This window comes from Oreochromis niloticus, linkage group LG16 (genome assembly GCF_001858045.2).
Source record: "Oreochromis niloticus isolate F11D_XX linkage group LG16, O_niloticus_UMD_NMBU, whole genome shotgun sequence".
Classification (NCBI taxonomy): domain Eukaryota; kingdom Metazoa; phylum Chordata; class Actinopteri; order Cichliformes; family Cichlidae; genus Oreochromis; species Oreochromis niloticus.
Window position 1 is genome coordinate 27,389,143 of NC_031987.2, and position 13,909 is coordinate 27,403,051.

At 41.8% G+C, this 13,909-nt stretch overlaps 1 protein-coding gene and 1 long non-coding RNA gene across 3 annotated transcripts; one reads left to right on the forward strand and one right to left on the reverse strand.

Moving 5' to 3' along the window:
- Positions 1 to 43: 43 nt before the first annotated feature.
- cpap (centrosome assembly and centriole elongation protein) lies at positions 44 to 13,674 on the reverse strand. 2 transcript variants are annotated; one of them, XM_005475315.4, is made up of 19 exons: positions 13,530 to 13,674; positions 12,642 to 13,066; positions 11,870 to 11,996; positions 11,539 to 11,751; positions 10,793 to 10,937; positions 10,592 to 10,697; positions 9,640 to 10,383; positions 8,513 to 9,335; positions 8,203 to 8,335; positions 7,841 to 8,006; positions 7,466 to 7,597; positions 7,210 to 7,332; positions 6,860 to 6,959; positions 5,853 to 5,995; positions 5,496 to 5,585; positions 5,167 to 5,307; positions 4,265 to 4,349; positions 3,338 to 3,458; positions 44 to 2,941 (listed from the first exon to the last, which is right to left on the reverse strand). In XM_005475315.4, exons 2-19 carry the CDS (start codon positions 13,023 to 13,025, stop codon positions 2,749 to 2,751), a joined length of 3,969 nt encoding a protein of 1,322 aa, XP_005475372.1. In that variant the 5' UTR covers positions 13,026 to 13,066; positions 13,530 to 13,674; the 3' UTR covers positions 44 to 2,748. The 2 variants fall into 2 exon arrangements, with proteins under 2 accessions (XP_005475372.1, XP_005475373.1); XM_005475316.4 differs by lacking the exon at positions 13,530 to 13,674 and adding an exon at positions 13,340 to 13,506.
- LOC102081869 (uncharacterized) lies at positions 4,253 to 5,070 on the forward strand. The gene is made up of 3 exons (XR_269926.4): positions 4,253 to 4,385; positions 4,761 to 4,841; positions 4,944 to 5,070. It is a non-coding gene; the product is annotated as an uncharacterized LOC102081869 (long non-coding RNA).
- Positions 13,675 to 13,909: the final 235 nt, after the last annotated feature.

Genomic DNA, 13,909 nt, shown 5'->3' on the forward strand with positions numbered 1-13,909 from the left:
GAAAAGGATGGTGTGATACAGTCTCTACAAAAACACTCAAAGATTTTTTAAAAAAATGTATTTTACAAAAAAAATATGTACAGCCAGCTAGGGAAATAAATATGCATTTAACATTTTTACAAATAAAAATAGTTGCAAACACGAGAAAACTACAAATGTTCATCCACAGCAGACGAAAGCAGGTCGTGGTTTGGATATTAAGCAGGAATATCCTGGGACAAACAGACAGGCTGTCTTGCAAGAAAAAACTAGGATAATAGAAAGTTTAACCCTCTGGGCTCTATCGTGGCCATTCTTGGCCTATTGAAACCTGTTATAACAACAATTTTTGATTCCTTGTTATTGACAGTACTAAATCATGCAATTTAGGTAAAATTGCTTTCATTCTAAACTCAACACATGAATTGTAGTTTAATGTTTTTTACCAAATTACATAATCTACCAATTTTTGGCCATACAAGCAATTTCATGTAATATTCCTAGTTTCTAATAGGGGCATTTGATGGCTTACGACACTGCAATGGACCAAAAGAATGACACAATTTTGACATAGGTTTGATCTTAAGGATCTAATAGTTTGTGTTTGTGCATGACATTGCAGCACAAACATGTATTTGCAGATAGACTGGAATAAATGATGACACATCAAATATTACACAGGCTGCAGTGAATTTCTGTTGATGCAGGATATTGAGCTTTGAGGATCCCAGTCAGACTTAGCTTTGAAGCACATGCTGAAAGCACTTTTACTTTTGTACTTTTCATAAAAAGATATCATACCCAAAATATTAACTCAAAAAACAAAACAAACAAACAAAAAAAAAATCACAGGACATTTTGCAGAGTTCAACATTGCAGCTGCAGCGCAAACAACAACAAACACTGTTTGTAAATCTGTCCTGAGGTTTATGCAGGTGCAGACAGCGCTACTGCTGTAAGTAAGCCTAACAGCTTCCAGATCATTTTTTCTGGCAAGATGGCAAGAAGGTCATCACTGCTTCAAGCACTGTCTGTATGATCTGGTCAGAGAGCAAGGACAGCAAGCAGTCCTCTGCCCTTGAAGAAAAGACATCTGCCTAAGATGAAGAAACAATCTCCAAAGAGGCTGACTGCATTACCACTGATGATGAGTAATAGCCAGTGCCTTTGCGGGGAATTGGGGGATGGGTGGCACGGAGGTGGAGGCCGAACGGCTGATGGAAAAGAATGGCGGAGCATTTTCTGACAATGAGGAGCCGGTGACTGAGTGCATGCCTCGTGAAGGGAAAACCATGTGGGTCCCACTACTTAAGAGACACTGCTTTACAATCCAATGCCCACTGGTATCAAACCAGGACTCACCCTCTATGCAGTTCCCTGCATTAGCAGCCTGAGATGTATTTTTGACTATTTTATAACAAAGGAAATCTTTTACCTGCTGTGCACCCTTACAAACCTGCACGGGAGGTGAAGGTGTGAGGATTGGAGGATTATAGATGAAGTGGAGATGTGAGCCTGCACCAGAATAAAGCAATACATAGCATGTTGGATGACAACACTGGAAGTTCTCAGGAAGTAAAAAAGGGAAAGGGGTTCAGACTCCAACTGACAGAGGAGCTCCAAGGACAACGTCTTTACTACGGTCACCTTGGCAAAGGAACTCCTCAGATGAAAACTGGCACAGGGGAAACAACCCAGAGCTACCTCCCCGGCTCCTCCAGTTGCAACAGAGGAAGATTTTGTTGTCCGTCTGTGGCTTCACCAAAACTACCCAGGCGATATCCCACATAGAATCGGAGGAATGTGTGTCTTTTGAGCATAATCCATAATAATCAATGTTAATGTAAATCAATTACATTTCCCAGACTCTACTATTAATAATACAAGAAATTCCAGTAGCACTTCGAATATATGAAATTGTGAGTTTTGAGGTTGTCTTCCAACAAGTGCATTGTACAAACAAACTGGTGTTTAAAGGGTCAAAAATGTAAAAAGTAATGACTATTTTATATTTATGGAAAGAACTGATGTTAGTTCAAAAATTTATGCAGAAAAAAATTGAAAAAAAATAAAACATAAAAATAATAAAAAATTACAGACCTAATCTGTTGGTGGACACTTTTGGCCATGAACAAGCTGACTGGGTGGTGTCTTTGAACAAACCCAGAGGGGCTAAGTCAAAACATTGTTGGACTCGCTGAATTATTAAAAAGTATCCCAGATTTTTGTGCAAAAGAAGGTCCTGTTAAGAATCATTGTGAGTCTAAGACTTTGAGGTGTATTGTGTTGGATTCCTTTTGTCTCCTCTATAACGCCAAGTCTACTCAGTGTGTTAAACTGGCATTTATTTATTGGTCTGTGTTTCATTTTTACACCCATGGGTAGTGCTTGTTGAGCCTGTGCCACTGCCAGTTGTGCTTTAGTGGGTGGGTGTAAAACCACTGGCACAAAAGTGTGTCACATCACTCTATTTGCTACATACAGACAGAAGTATTTAAAAACAACAAAAGCTGATTTGTGAATCTCAGAAGCAAGGAGTGTCAACTCAAGAATATCAAAGCAGTTTGAACTGTTGATTATGTTACATCGTTAAAACAAAATGTCCAAAGCTCACCTGTATCTGTTATCACATGAAGAAAATAAATAAAGACAAAGCACCAAAGTCTCCAGACAACCTTCTCTGATGTCCTGGATTTTTTCACAGTTTGAACAATAGCTGCAATAATAAAAATGCTTCAAGTTTCACAGTCACTGAGATTCACCACCTTTCTACACCTTGGTATCCAGAATGACGTTTCCGTCTTTGTCTTTGATCCTGAGCCGCCCGGTGGGGTAGCGGGTTTCTTGCCTCCCGTCTGCGTAGACGGTCTTCACTGTGCCGTCTGGATACTCTCGCCTCTTGTACTCTGCTGTGTGGATCTCCTTCTGGCCTGTGTTAAAAAGGATCTCTTTGGTGCCGTCCCTGAGAGAAACAGCATGTATACATGCCCAGTTAGTCTTGAGTGGTGGTAATACTCAATTTCTATAACCATTAGTCAGTTGTTTGATCTATTGACACATACATAGACAGCAGCACCTGTTATCATCACTGACATATTTGCTATTTCCTCCTCCAACATTCACAATATCTGACTTTGCGGTATGATGGTAAAATGAGTCTTATTTTCTGCTAGCTGGTTTTTTTGGGGGGTCCCCCCCCTTGTCATTTTAAATATATCCCTCGTGGGGCCCAGTGCAGAAGTGGAAAGGGTACGGAAGTCCTACAAAAATTAAGTTATGAGTACATGTCCAGTAAAGGATATCATGCAAAAAACCATTTTGTTATAAAGGTAGTAAGGGAAATATAAGGTTGACTTACGAGTTAACCTGGATGATGGTACCGTCTGTCAGTACGCTCTCCTCCCTGCCATCAGGGAAAAGGTTCTTTACTGTCTGGTCTGGGAAGGTGATTTCCTTACGGCCGTCGGGAAAATGCTTTTCTGAAGCAGGAATAAAAATTAATGTAGAATATGAGTTAGTACACATGTCCAAAGTCCACAAGACAAGCATGAGAAAGGAAATTCCTTTCCTACACTTACCTCGTGGACTTCTACTTTAAGTACTGTTGTGTTATTTTATTTTATCCTTCTTCTTACAGTAAAGTGAATATCTGACTTTTGAATTGGAAAACCTTTAAGAACGCACTGCATGTTTTCCTGTAAATTTATAGACTAATTAATAAAAATCAGTCTTTAATATATTAAAGAGCTGTTATGATGAATTATTCTAAAATGGCCTCATATTTTAATTGCAGTACTTAAGCACTTTGTCGTACTAAAAAAAATTTTTTGATGGGACAGAAAAGCCATTTTGCTTCCAACAATGCATTTCAAGATTGCTACTTTGGAGAACTCATGATGCAGTAAACCAGGTGTGGGGAACTCCAGGCCTCAAGGGCCGGTGTCCTGCAGGTTTTAGATGTGTCCTTGATCCAACACAGCTGATTTAAATGGATAAATTACGTCCTCAGCATGTCTCGAAGTTCTCCCGAGGCTGGTAATGAACTAATCATTTGATTCAGGTGTGTTGACCCAGGGTGAGATCTAAAACCTGCAGGACACTGGCCCTTGAGGCCTGGAGTTCCCCACCACAACAGATTTCTGACGCAGATCTTGTTTATCACTCCTGTTATATCATTTTACAATTACTCTGCACTCAGATGAGATGGGAATATGACCTCACTAATACCAAAAGCCCAGCAGCTTTTGTCTCGTGGTAATTTCACTGCTTCATCATCTGCTCTCACCTGTTTGATTGTTGGCGAAGTGCAGCACCTCCATGCCATCTGGGTAGGTGATGTGTGTCGTCTGGGTCTCAGCATAGTAGTAGACCTGAGCACAAGGGGCAGCACTGTTAGTTATCAGCAGGTAAGATAAAGAGAAGAACCATGCAAAGTTCTACTTCTTACATCAAGTCATACAGAGTATATTGCTTTCATGCTCTTCATGGACGTTTAGTTGTAAAAGTTTAATTAGATTTTTTTATCCTTTAATGAACTGTCCACATTCCTCCTCACTTTTAAAATACTAACAAGCCCTGAAAAGTTTTCCTTTAAGTGTTAATTCAGGATCCTATGAATTAGCTCTAAATTTTTTTTTATTTAAAACTAAACATTTCCTGAATCATTCTCTTGTTTAACTTGACGTGTGACTGCATTTGTGTTCATATCTCAGCAAACAAGACGATACTCCAGTTAGACTTTGAAGGACTCATCTGTGTTAATCTCTTACTCTTACATCCAGCAGTGTGTCTGTGTAGCTCTTTCTCCGGTGCTGTGATTCAGGAAGGCTAATGGATTCAAAAGGCTGTGAAAGGCCTCCCTGGTCTGTCTGCCTGCATCACTTTGTTTGTCCTGATCTCGTTTATTTCTCAATTTTGAATCTGTCAGATGTTTTCATATCTTCACGTTGCTTCCCTCTGAACAGGTGTTCTACTCAATACGTCAGAATGAGATAAGTCTGGTAGACACCCCCTCCCTAAGACAGTGGTGTACGCCTGACAAAGCCACCCCTCCCCTCCTTCCTCACATCCTGCCTTTAAGCAGGAGGAAATAGTCCAGCATTTCTCCTCACACACAGCACATGTCCAGGGGTCCAGCGTACATGTATTTACTGAAAATATGAGTTTAAAGCAAAGCAAGCATCTCACCACTCTTTGGTCGGCCATGACTTGTTTAGTATCGCCGTTGAAGAAGATGACCTTGACCGTCAGTCCGTCTGCTGAAACCTCCTTCCTGGTCCCGTTGGGGTAAACTATGAGACGATCACCGCTGACCAAAACCTTCTCTACCTGGAAACATCAGGACAGCTCCATCAACAGCCTCTACTGAATATCAACAATAAAAGCTAATGTAAGTTTGAGGTTATTCCACAGTGACTGAATTGCTCACACTTAGTACTTAGTAGTGCAACCTTCCTCTTTAAATAACTCCTTGTTGAAAACAGGGCCAAACTCAGCTGTATGTAACTGCTGCTCACCTTGCCATCAGGATGTGTGATAACCTCCCTGGTTGATTCGGTCTCTTCAGCCTTACTTCGCTCAAGTTCATTTGTCGGAGAATCAGTGTTCTGCAATACGAAGATTTTAAACATGAGGTCTGTGACAGAGCAGCACGTACAGACAGACTTGTTTTGGTTTGTTTGTTTGTTTTTAAACAAGACTTTAATTGTTCTGTTCCTGATGCAGAATCGGACTAATAAACATCTGACCTTTCAAATGTATCTTAAATTTGTGCCATAAATGTTGCCTCTTCTTCTATCTGGATGTCAGTAGGTGTTTTGCATCATGTACAGGAAACACTGCAGTGTTTGTATGACACTGATGATGCCTCTTACTGGAGAGCAGCTGTGTAAGTGTTCTTGGTTTGGTGGTTTCTCCTGGCTGCTGGCAGGTGCTGACCTCTCCTCTGTCTTCCTGCTGGGTACGGAGCTGGAAGAGGAGCCTGGCCCTGCTGGCTTCCTCAGGCTGCTCTTTATTCCTGCAGAGAATAAAAAATATGGACAATAAATACTTGACCACTCACACTATTCAAGGTGTTTATGAGAATCATTAATGATGATCATTGACAGAAACTCTAAAAATTCCTTAACTTTTACTCTGAGCCAATCCCGGGCTTTTTTGGATGATTAAAATCTATTAATATTGTAAACTTAGCTATTTACAAACCCAGCAGACACAAACATCAATGATTTGGAGTCCTGTTTGTGTCCAGCTGGCAAATTTAGGTCTAATCACTCTATTAATACTGTTCTAGTCTCAACTTGAAACAGACATAAAATCTCTCGATATACACATGCCATATACTCCATTATGTCCACCAGCTACTACGTGCACTGGGTCTTTAGCCTGCTTTAGCTCAAACTGACAGTATAAAAGTTAATAGAGTTAACCACACTACTTATGCTGAGCTGGGGTTTTTTTGGCTCAGAGTTGCTAAAGATGACTTATTGCCAGATAAGCCAGACAACAACCTCAAGCTTCCAAAGTTCTTCTTGAATGGCTTTGGACACTTATTTGGACAGTTTTTTTTGAAAGATTAAAAAAAAAACCTTCCATTTCAGTGGCCACCGGGACACAAAAGAACTTTTTCTTTAACTGACAACATACTGCTTATAGCAGTATTACAGTGAAACCTTTGGGACAGAGTAATGGTGTAAGTGTGAACAAAGAGGCAGCAGCAAAGCACTGTTTGTCAGGTTTGCAGAAAATGCTTGCTTGAAATCAGTTTTCAGTGTTAAAACAAAGCATCTTGTTTTATGGAGTTACATGTCAGCAAGAACCTCTTATTCTAACATCCATGTGTCACAAAGGATTTAGACCGACTGGAAACACTTGACTGTACCTGCAGCACCCTGACTGCCGTCTCTGGAGTTCCCTCTAGTGGCTGCAGCAGAGCTGACATGTGGAGGGCTGCTGTCACTCCCTCTGGAGTCGAGAGGACTCTGGAAACAAAGTGATTTTGCAGTTACTTAAGCAGTGTTGAAATATGAGTAGAATAATTAGAGTTCCTGCACAGCTAAAGCTCTGAAGACTGTCAAAGCACTGATGATCATGAAAAACAAAATGAAGTGTTGTGGAACTATAACTTCTCCCATGTTTTTCTCTTCGTGTTGATATAAGGTATTTATTTCAGGTTTGAACACAGGATCATAATTTTTAGATAACAATAACAGACTTTATAAATTAGCTTACAGCAAATTTAACTCCTTTGGTCACAGATGGCATATTGTTCTCAAATGTTCTGGGACTTTCCTTCTCAGCAGTGACAGGGTTTTTCTTCCAGGCACTCAGACGGAGCTTCTCCAGCACGTGGATCTTCAATTCAAAGACAAACAGGAAGATGCAGGGTTCAGTTTTCAGCCTTAGCCCACTCTTTACGATCCAGATAAAGGGTGCACTTTAAAGCTACGCGTGTGTAACCAGAGAAAGCGTTAGGGGGGTCAGGCACCTCGTCACGCAGTGAGCTGTTCTCTTGTCTGAGGGAGTCGATCTGTTGACGCAGGCGACTTTGTGTGGAGGACCAGCGACTCTCCCTTCTCTTCAGCTCCTCCTGCAGGGAGCTCAGCTGCTGCTTCAACTCCTGAATAAAGGCAGACACATAAATATCTTCTTCTTGAGACCCTTTTTTTTTTTTTTTCATTAAATGTGTTCTTTTTTTAGGGTTTTGTGGATATGTGCCACAAACACAATAATTCATCTCAAAAACCTTATTTTTTAGCATTAATAACTTCATTAAACAATAAGCAATACAGGAGTATCAAATCTTATTTACACATCGAGCAGATATGCATGTGGTTATTTTGCGCGTCATGTCCACGCTCACCTGGATCTCTTCTCGTTCCTTCTTATCAGGAATAGCTCTTGCGGCTGACACGTGCTTCTCAAACAATTTGCGCTCCTTCTGCAGCTTCCTCGTCTCCTCTTTCTTGTACTCCTCAAACTTGGCCATCTCCTCTGCTCTCATCTGCTCAAACTCCAAACGCTCTGCCCTACAACACAAACAGCAAAGTACAAACGTGCATTACACGAGGAAGGAGAGGAATAACACATTTCATGAAAATATTTCTCCCAAAAGAAAACAGCGCTACTTCCAAATACCAGATGCAGTGTCTTTATATTTTTATTAAGTTTTCACACTTGCATACTCTCCTTACTGAATTGCTTATGCAAAGAAGAACATATCACCTGAGAGTTTCCTGTTTTTTCTCGTTTTCCTGTCTGAGTTTGGTGAGCGCAGCGTTCTCCTTCCTGAATCTCTCAATCTCAATCTCCAGCTCAGCCAGTCTCTCCCTGAGCTGTCTCGACTGGATCTGCTGGCCTGAGGGCAACAACATGCATACACAACTGATAAATAAGAGGAATGTGTGGTTTTTAACTGGCTTTTCTATCAGTTTTTCATTTAATAAAGTTGCTGATATTTTGTATAAGTTTATTAACATTCAATCAACATTAATTCTACTAACGCAATAACAAACAAAGAAAGTGTTTGTCTAACCTGTATCCTCCTCTGGCTTTTTGGACTCAACAGAAGCAGCTGGAGGAAGAGGGAGTGGTGCATTCTGGGCTTTTGGCTTCAGGGAGGGGAATAACTTTGTCATGAGCTGGGAGGCAGGAGGATGATCAGGCTCCAGATTGACTGAACCGATACCTGTGGCCTTCCCCAGCTCCACACCTTTGCTCACAGCCACCTTCCTCAACAAAGTCTTCTGTGGGGGAGAAATTTCTCTGGCTGTCGGTTTGGAAATCGGACTGAGCTCTTTGCTTTCATCGGCTGTGCCGATGGCAGTGTCCTCCAGGTCGTTCCATGTGTCGTCATCATCAAACACAACTCTCCCCTGCTCGCCGTCTTTGCCCTCTATCAGAGTGGAGTCCTCCCTATTGCTGTGGACACTCTTACTCTCCACATCATCCTCTTCAGCCACATCTGAAGATGAGTCCCTGAAACTATCCTCATCTTCATACGACCGCTTGTCATATGGTGGGTTAATAGGTGCAGGGAAGCAGAGAGAACTTTTGACCACTTTGTCGTCTCCACATTCAGAGCGGCTGCAGGGTGTCGTGTCAGAGATGTCATGTTTGTCCTCTCTCTCAATGTCCTGTGTCTCCTTAATGCTCTCTTTGTTCTCTAGTATATCATTTCTTGTCTTTACAAATGCTTCTGAGTTCAAAGAGTTGCTTGCTAAGCCACCTGTGTTTCCAACACTATTGCACCTCTGAAATACACCTTTAGGAGGTGATTTAATGGGAGTTGAAGAGAGGCGTCGCTGGTGGAGCCCCTTCACAGTCTGCAGCTGTCGTTGTTGATCCATCTGAAGAACCTGCAAGGAATGAGCAGAGTAATAGTTTTCTGGAGAGAGGGGTTATGTCTACATAACACAAGACTAACAGTAAAGTCCTGGAGAAAGGCAACCCAATCTGGTAATTTCTTTAGAAATGCAATAGCAGATTTTGACCACTTGAGGGCAGCAGAAATACTGAATCCCAACAACACAAACAAGGAAACAGATACTACCAACACAAAAAACTGTGTGACAAAAAAAATTGTAACAGTAGGCATCCAAACATTCCAGCATTTGAAGTGTTGAATTAAAGCGTGATGAGTTGGTGAGTGAAATAGAGCACCTTCATGACAAAGGAGGAGTTAGATGAGAAGGACAGCTCTTCAGCCGCTTGCTCCAGCAGCTCAAACTCTCCCAGCTCCATGCTCTCCAGCTGTCGGTCGCACTCCCATCGCTGGAGCTTCTTCTGAAAAGACAACTCGAAGGAATCCTGTATAACTGGGTCTCCTCCTTTAGAAACCCCTCCTGCTTCTGCTAATTCCCCTTTTGAACCACAGCTTTTTTCATTTTCAGCCGCCCCTGCCTGTCCTAACTTCCCGCCCTGTTTGGTTGTAGGACACGGCTGAACATTGAGACAAGGGGCTTTCACGGCCTGAACTGACAGAACTTTCCCCAGCTGATGTTTGGCTGGTCTGCCACCTGGATCAGTTTGGACAGTCTCTGGTCCTGCTGTGTTCTGTCTCTGATGACTACCTAAAACCTTTGTCCGTGCTACTTTAGTCACTGCTCTCATATCGTGGGGTGGTGAACTGAGTCCCTTCAACCGGTTCTCCTTGTTGAGTGTAGCAGTTTTACGCTGGACAGGAAGCCGTGGGGCACTGTTTGCGGCTCCTTTCTGAATATATGTGGGCTCCGAGTTGCTGCGAGAGATTACTCTGGCTTGAGGCGGTGGTGGTCTGGAGTCCTTCTTTACATCTGTTTTTTGGAACATAGCTTTCCGATTATTTGTAAATCTCGAAAGGCCCTCTCCTCGCTTCAAGAAGGCTCTCTTAGGAGGGGCTTGCGCAGCGTTGGCTCCATCTCGACTCTGTTGAAGGAATAGGACAAGATTTGAATTCAATGTAAATTGGAATTTTTTTAGTTTTTCCAGTTAAATAAAGTATTTTATTGCAAAATACAGACAGGCTCCATTTGTGCAGACATTACATTCCTATATCAGGTTGTCACCTGCAGAATGCAAACTCAAATGAATGGTTCATTATTGATACTTTTCAGCACTCGACACATCCTCTGACCTGTTGTTGCTGGGCAGACTTTAGCCTCTGCTCCTCCAGCTTCAGCTGCTCCTCAAGCAGCTCCTCAAATGTCTGCTTTTGACCCCCAATACCTGGCCTTATAGGTCTGGAGAGGAGGCAAACAAAACCATACTCAAACACTGATCTGTCGAGACAGTCTGATGTTAGAACTACATAAATACAAGACTATGTATTATTTACCTGTCGTGAAAGACTTTGTCTTCTGTTCTGCTGTCGTCTTCAGTCCTTGCCACAGCATTATGTTCCATTAACGTGTCATCTTCCTCAGAAAAATGGCTCGCATTGACACTGTGCTCCTCCTCATCTTCTCTGGAGTCCAGTGAGCCTACAGAAACAAAGCGGTTAACCACTGAAAACATGTGAACCGTGTGATGAAAGACAGGGCAAATCCACACTGGCTGTTCTATAGAAAACACAAATACCAAGAAACTGTGGAAATGTCTTACTCTAAACCAGGGATGTCAAACTTGTTTTACATCGTAGGAGACATACAGCCCACTTTGATCTTAAGTAAACTGGAAGAGTGAAACTATATGACAGATATGTCAAATTATAGAAAATGTTTTGGAAATGTATAGCCCAGACTGTCCTGTAGTAATAAAATATCATGTCAAATTTATTCTTTACTGTGGACTACCTGCAAAAAAAAACAAAATGCATTTCTATGGTAGATAGTGTCATTCAATTGTTTATCTATTAGTTACCAACTTTTGTGTAGTATGAATGGACATGGAAGGGGTCTTTATAAATAGGAAGAGCTGTAAAACCTATGAAAATACAGTGAAATGATTCAAATCTAATGTACTCCTTCACATTTCACACATGTGAAGCTGTGCAGTGGGCCGGTTTGGAGTCTTTGGTGGGTCGATTCTGGCCCCTGGGCCTTACATTTGAAACTTACATTTAAAATATTAAATATATCTTACCCCCTTCCTCATCATCACCCTCCTCAGGTGCTTGACCTTTGGGTAGCTGCTCGTGTCTGACAACTAGTGAAAGTTGCTGTTCTGGTTGACGGCCAATCATAGAGCCCCGTGGGACTCCATGGTGGTTTGTATCAGGACTGTAAGAGCACTGTGTGTAACATGACCTGTGGAGCGTGTCCTCAACCCACTCTGGTCCGGACATTTCTGAACTCTCTGTAAGATGGGTTATCATCACTTCAGTTTATGAAACAGGACACATACTTGCACACCACATTCACCCTGAACTCAAAATGATCACTTCGCAGTTGTTCGTGTAATTTCACTCTCTGACCTCCTGTGCAGTGCTGGGATCCATTCAGCGTTCCCAGTAGCTTCTGCTGCTCTTCCTGGAGATGAAGCAGCTCCTCCAGCTGATGAGCTTTTAGCTGCTCCTGCATGTGCTGCTGCCATTTCTTTAACTGCACACACATATTGCATTAAATTCTAATTCGATATGTAGTTTAGCTTAGCTCCCACTATGTTTTTCAGATGGTTTAAGATACATTTAACCTAGATGTTTCTGAGTACCACTAGTTTCAGCTCAGTGTCAATCCACATGCGCTGCACATACTGCCATTTGACATATAGTCTAAGTGTTTAATTGCATCTGTGTCCCAGCCAACATAATTGCCTTAGGGAAAAACTCTATTAATAGCAGAGAAACGTAAAGGAGTGTGTGTGATGGAGGTGCATTAAGTATACAGGAAGCAGTGATGTAATCAACAATGAAGTCCACGCAGGGCCCAAAATTTGCATATATTAGGAAATCTGTGGCATTATAGTGTCCAAATGTTCTTACATTATTAATAAATAAATTATAGGTTCATTTTTTCTGCTTTGTCTCACCCCTGTATCTATAAACCAGTAAAACTAAAGATCCTCCCAGTATCTGTGTCATGTATGTTAGGTATTGAAAGTCCATCTCCTCAGATGCACAGCAGGGCTAGTCACATATGCCAAACATATGTTCTTGGTTTCACTAAGAATTTATTTTCTACTTTTAACAACTTGATTGTCTCAAGTTACAGGAGACAACTGCTTCTGAAAAGCACTGATGTCCATACCTGTTCAAGCTTCATCATAAGGGGCAGATCCTGTGATTTGCTTGCCATCTCGTCCAAAGTGTCCAGCTGTCCATCTGCAATTCTCGTCGGGACAGAGTTTAGACCGTTCACCGGCCTGTCAGACTCAGTCATCTCTCCTCCTGCTGCCCGTCTAAATGCATCCACACCGAGGCAGCTGCTGTCTGTAGAAGCGGGCAACGGGGCAAAGTCGGAAGCGAAGGAATCGTCTGGCAACATGGGCGACGATCCCACGGCAGAGGTGTGCCGCAAGGGTCCAGCCAAATCCGGAGAGGGACTGAGGATCACTCCGGCTCTGGTGCTACTTGGCATCCATCGGGCCAACAAGTCTGCCTGGGAGTACTGAAGGCCAGCTGGAGATGACATGATGGCTGCGATGTCGCAGGCAGGATAGTCTAATCCGGGATCTAAGAGAAAGATTATGGTGACAGGTTAAGGGTTAATCACGCCACGAATAAACACCGTCCAACACCCTATAGCTGACGCCCAGGTCCAATAAAGCTATACATAGGGACGTTATATATAGAAAAGACATTGCCTTTTTAATACGAGATTGGTTTCCGTCCTGGTTGCTACACAGAAGTCAGTTCCAGATATTTGGTTACGAACAATAATCTTAACAATGTCTATTAAAAAAAAAACATAGGAGAGAATGGTGGCATTTATGACATGTGGCTCACGTGGAATGTGGAAGTGCTCTTTTCATTTTCCTCAAATGTCGCTTTATTTAAAAGGCTTGGCTTCCTCGTCGACACTCTCCCGTTATTGGCAGGCTGCGTTTTATTTATTTCATAAAAACTTTTCCCGGATGTTACACTGTAGTGACGACACTACAACATTAACAAGCATCGCAAAACACATCGACATTACCTGTAACTCAGGAGAAAAGCAGGTTTACTGTGATGAAATCGGGCGTTATACAAAGGCAACAAACAAAAAATTCGAAGCCTGCCGCCATATCAAAACAAAGCCCGCGAGACCAAAAAACCCAACGATGAAGTTGTTGTTGCATTGTGGGTAACGTAGTCTTACATCACGCTGGTCCTAACTGTTTTTTAAATGTCTTTTTATTTCATAGAAATTATAAATAATGATTTTTATATACAAAACATACGTTTTTTAAACAGAAAAGTCACTTCTGCATACATGTATTAAAAAAAAAAATTTCTACGGAACAGGTTTACGGAAGTTCTCGGAACTAGCTTATATTATATCCGGTTAAAAGTTAAATATATTTCACAATAACAGTC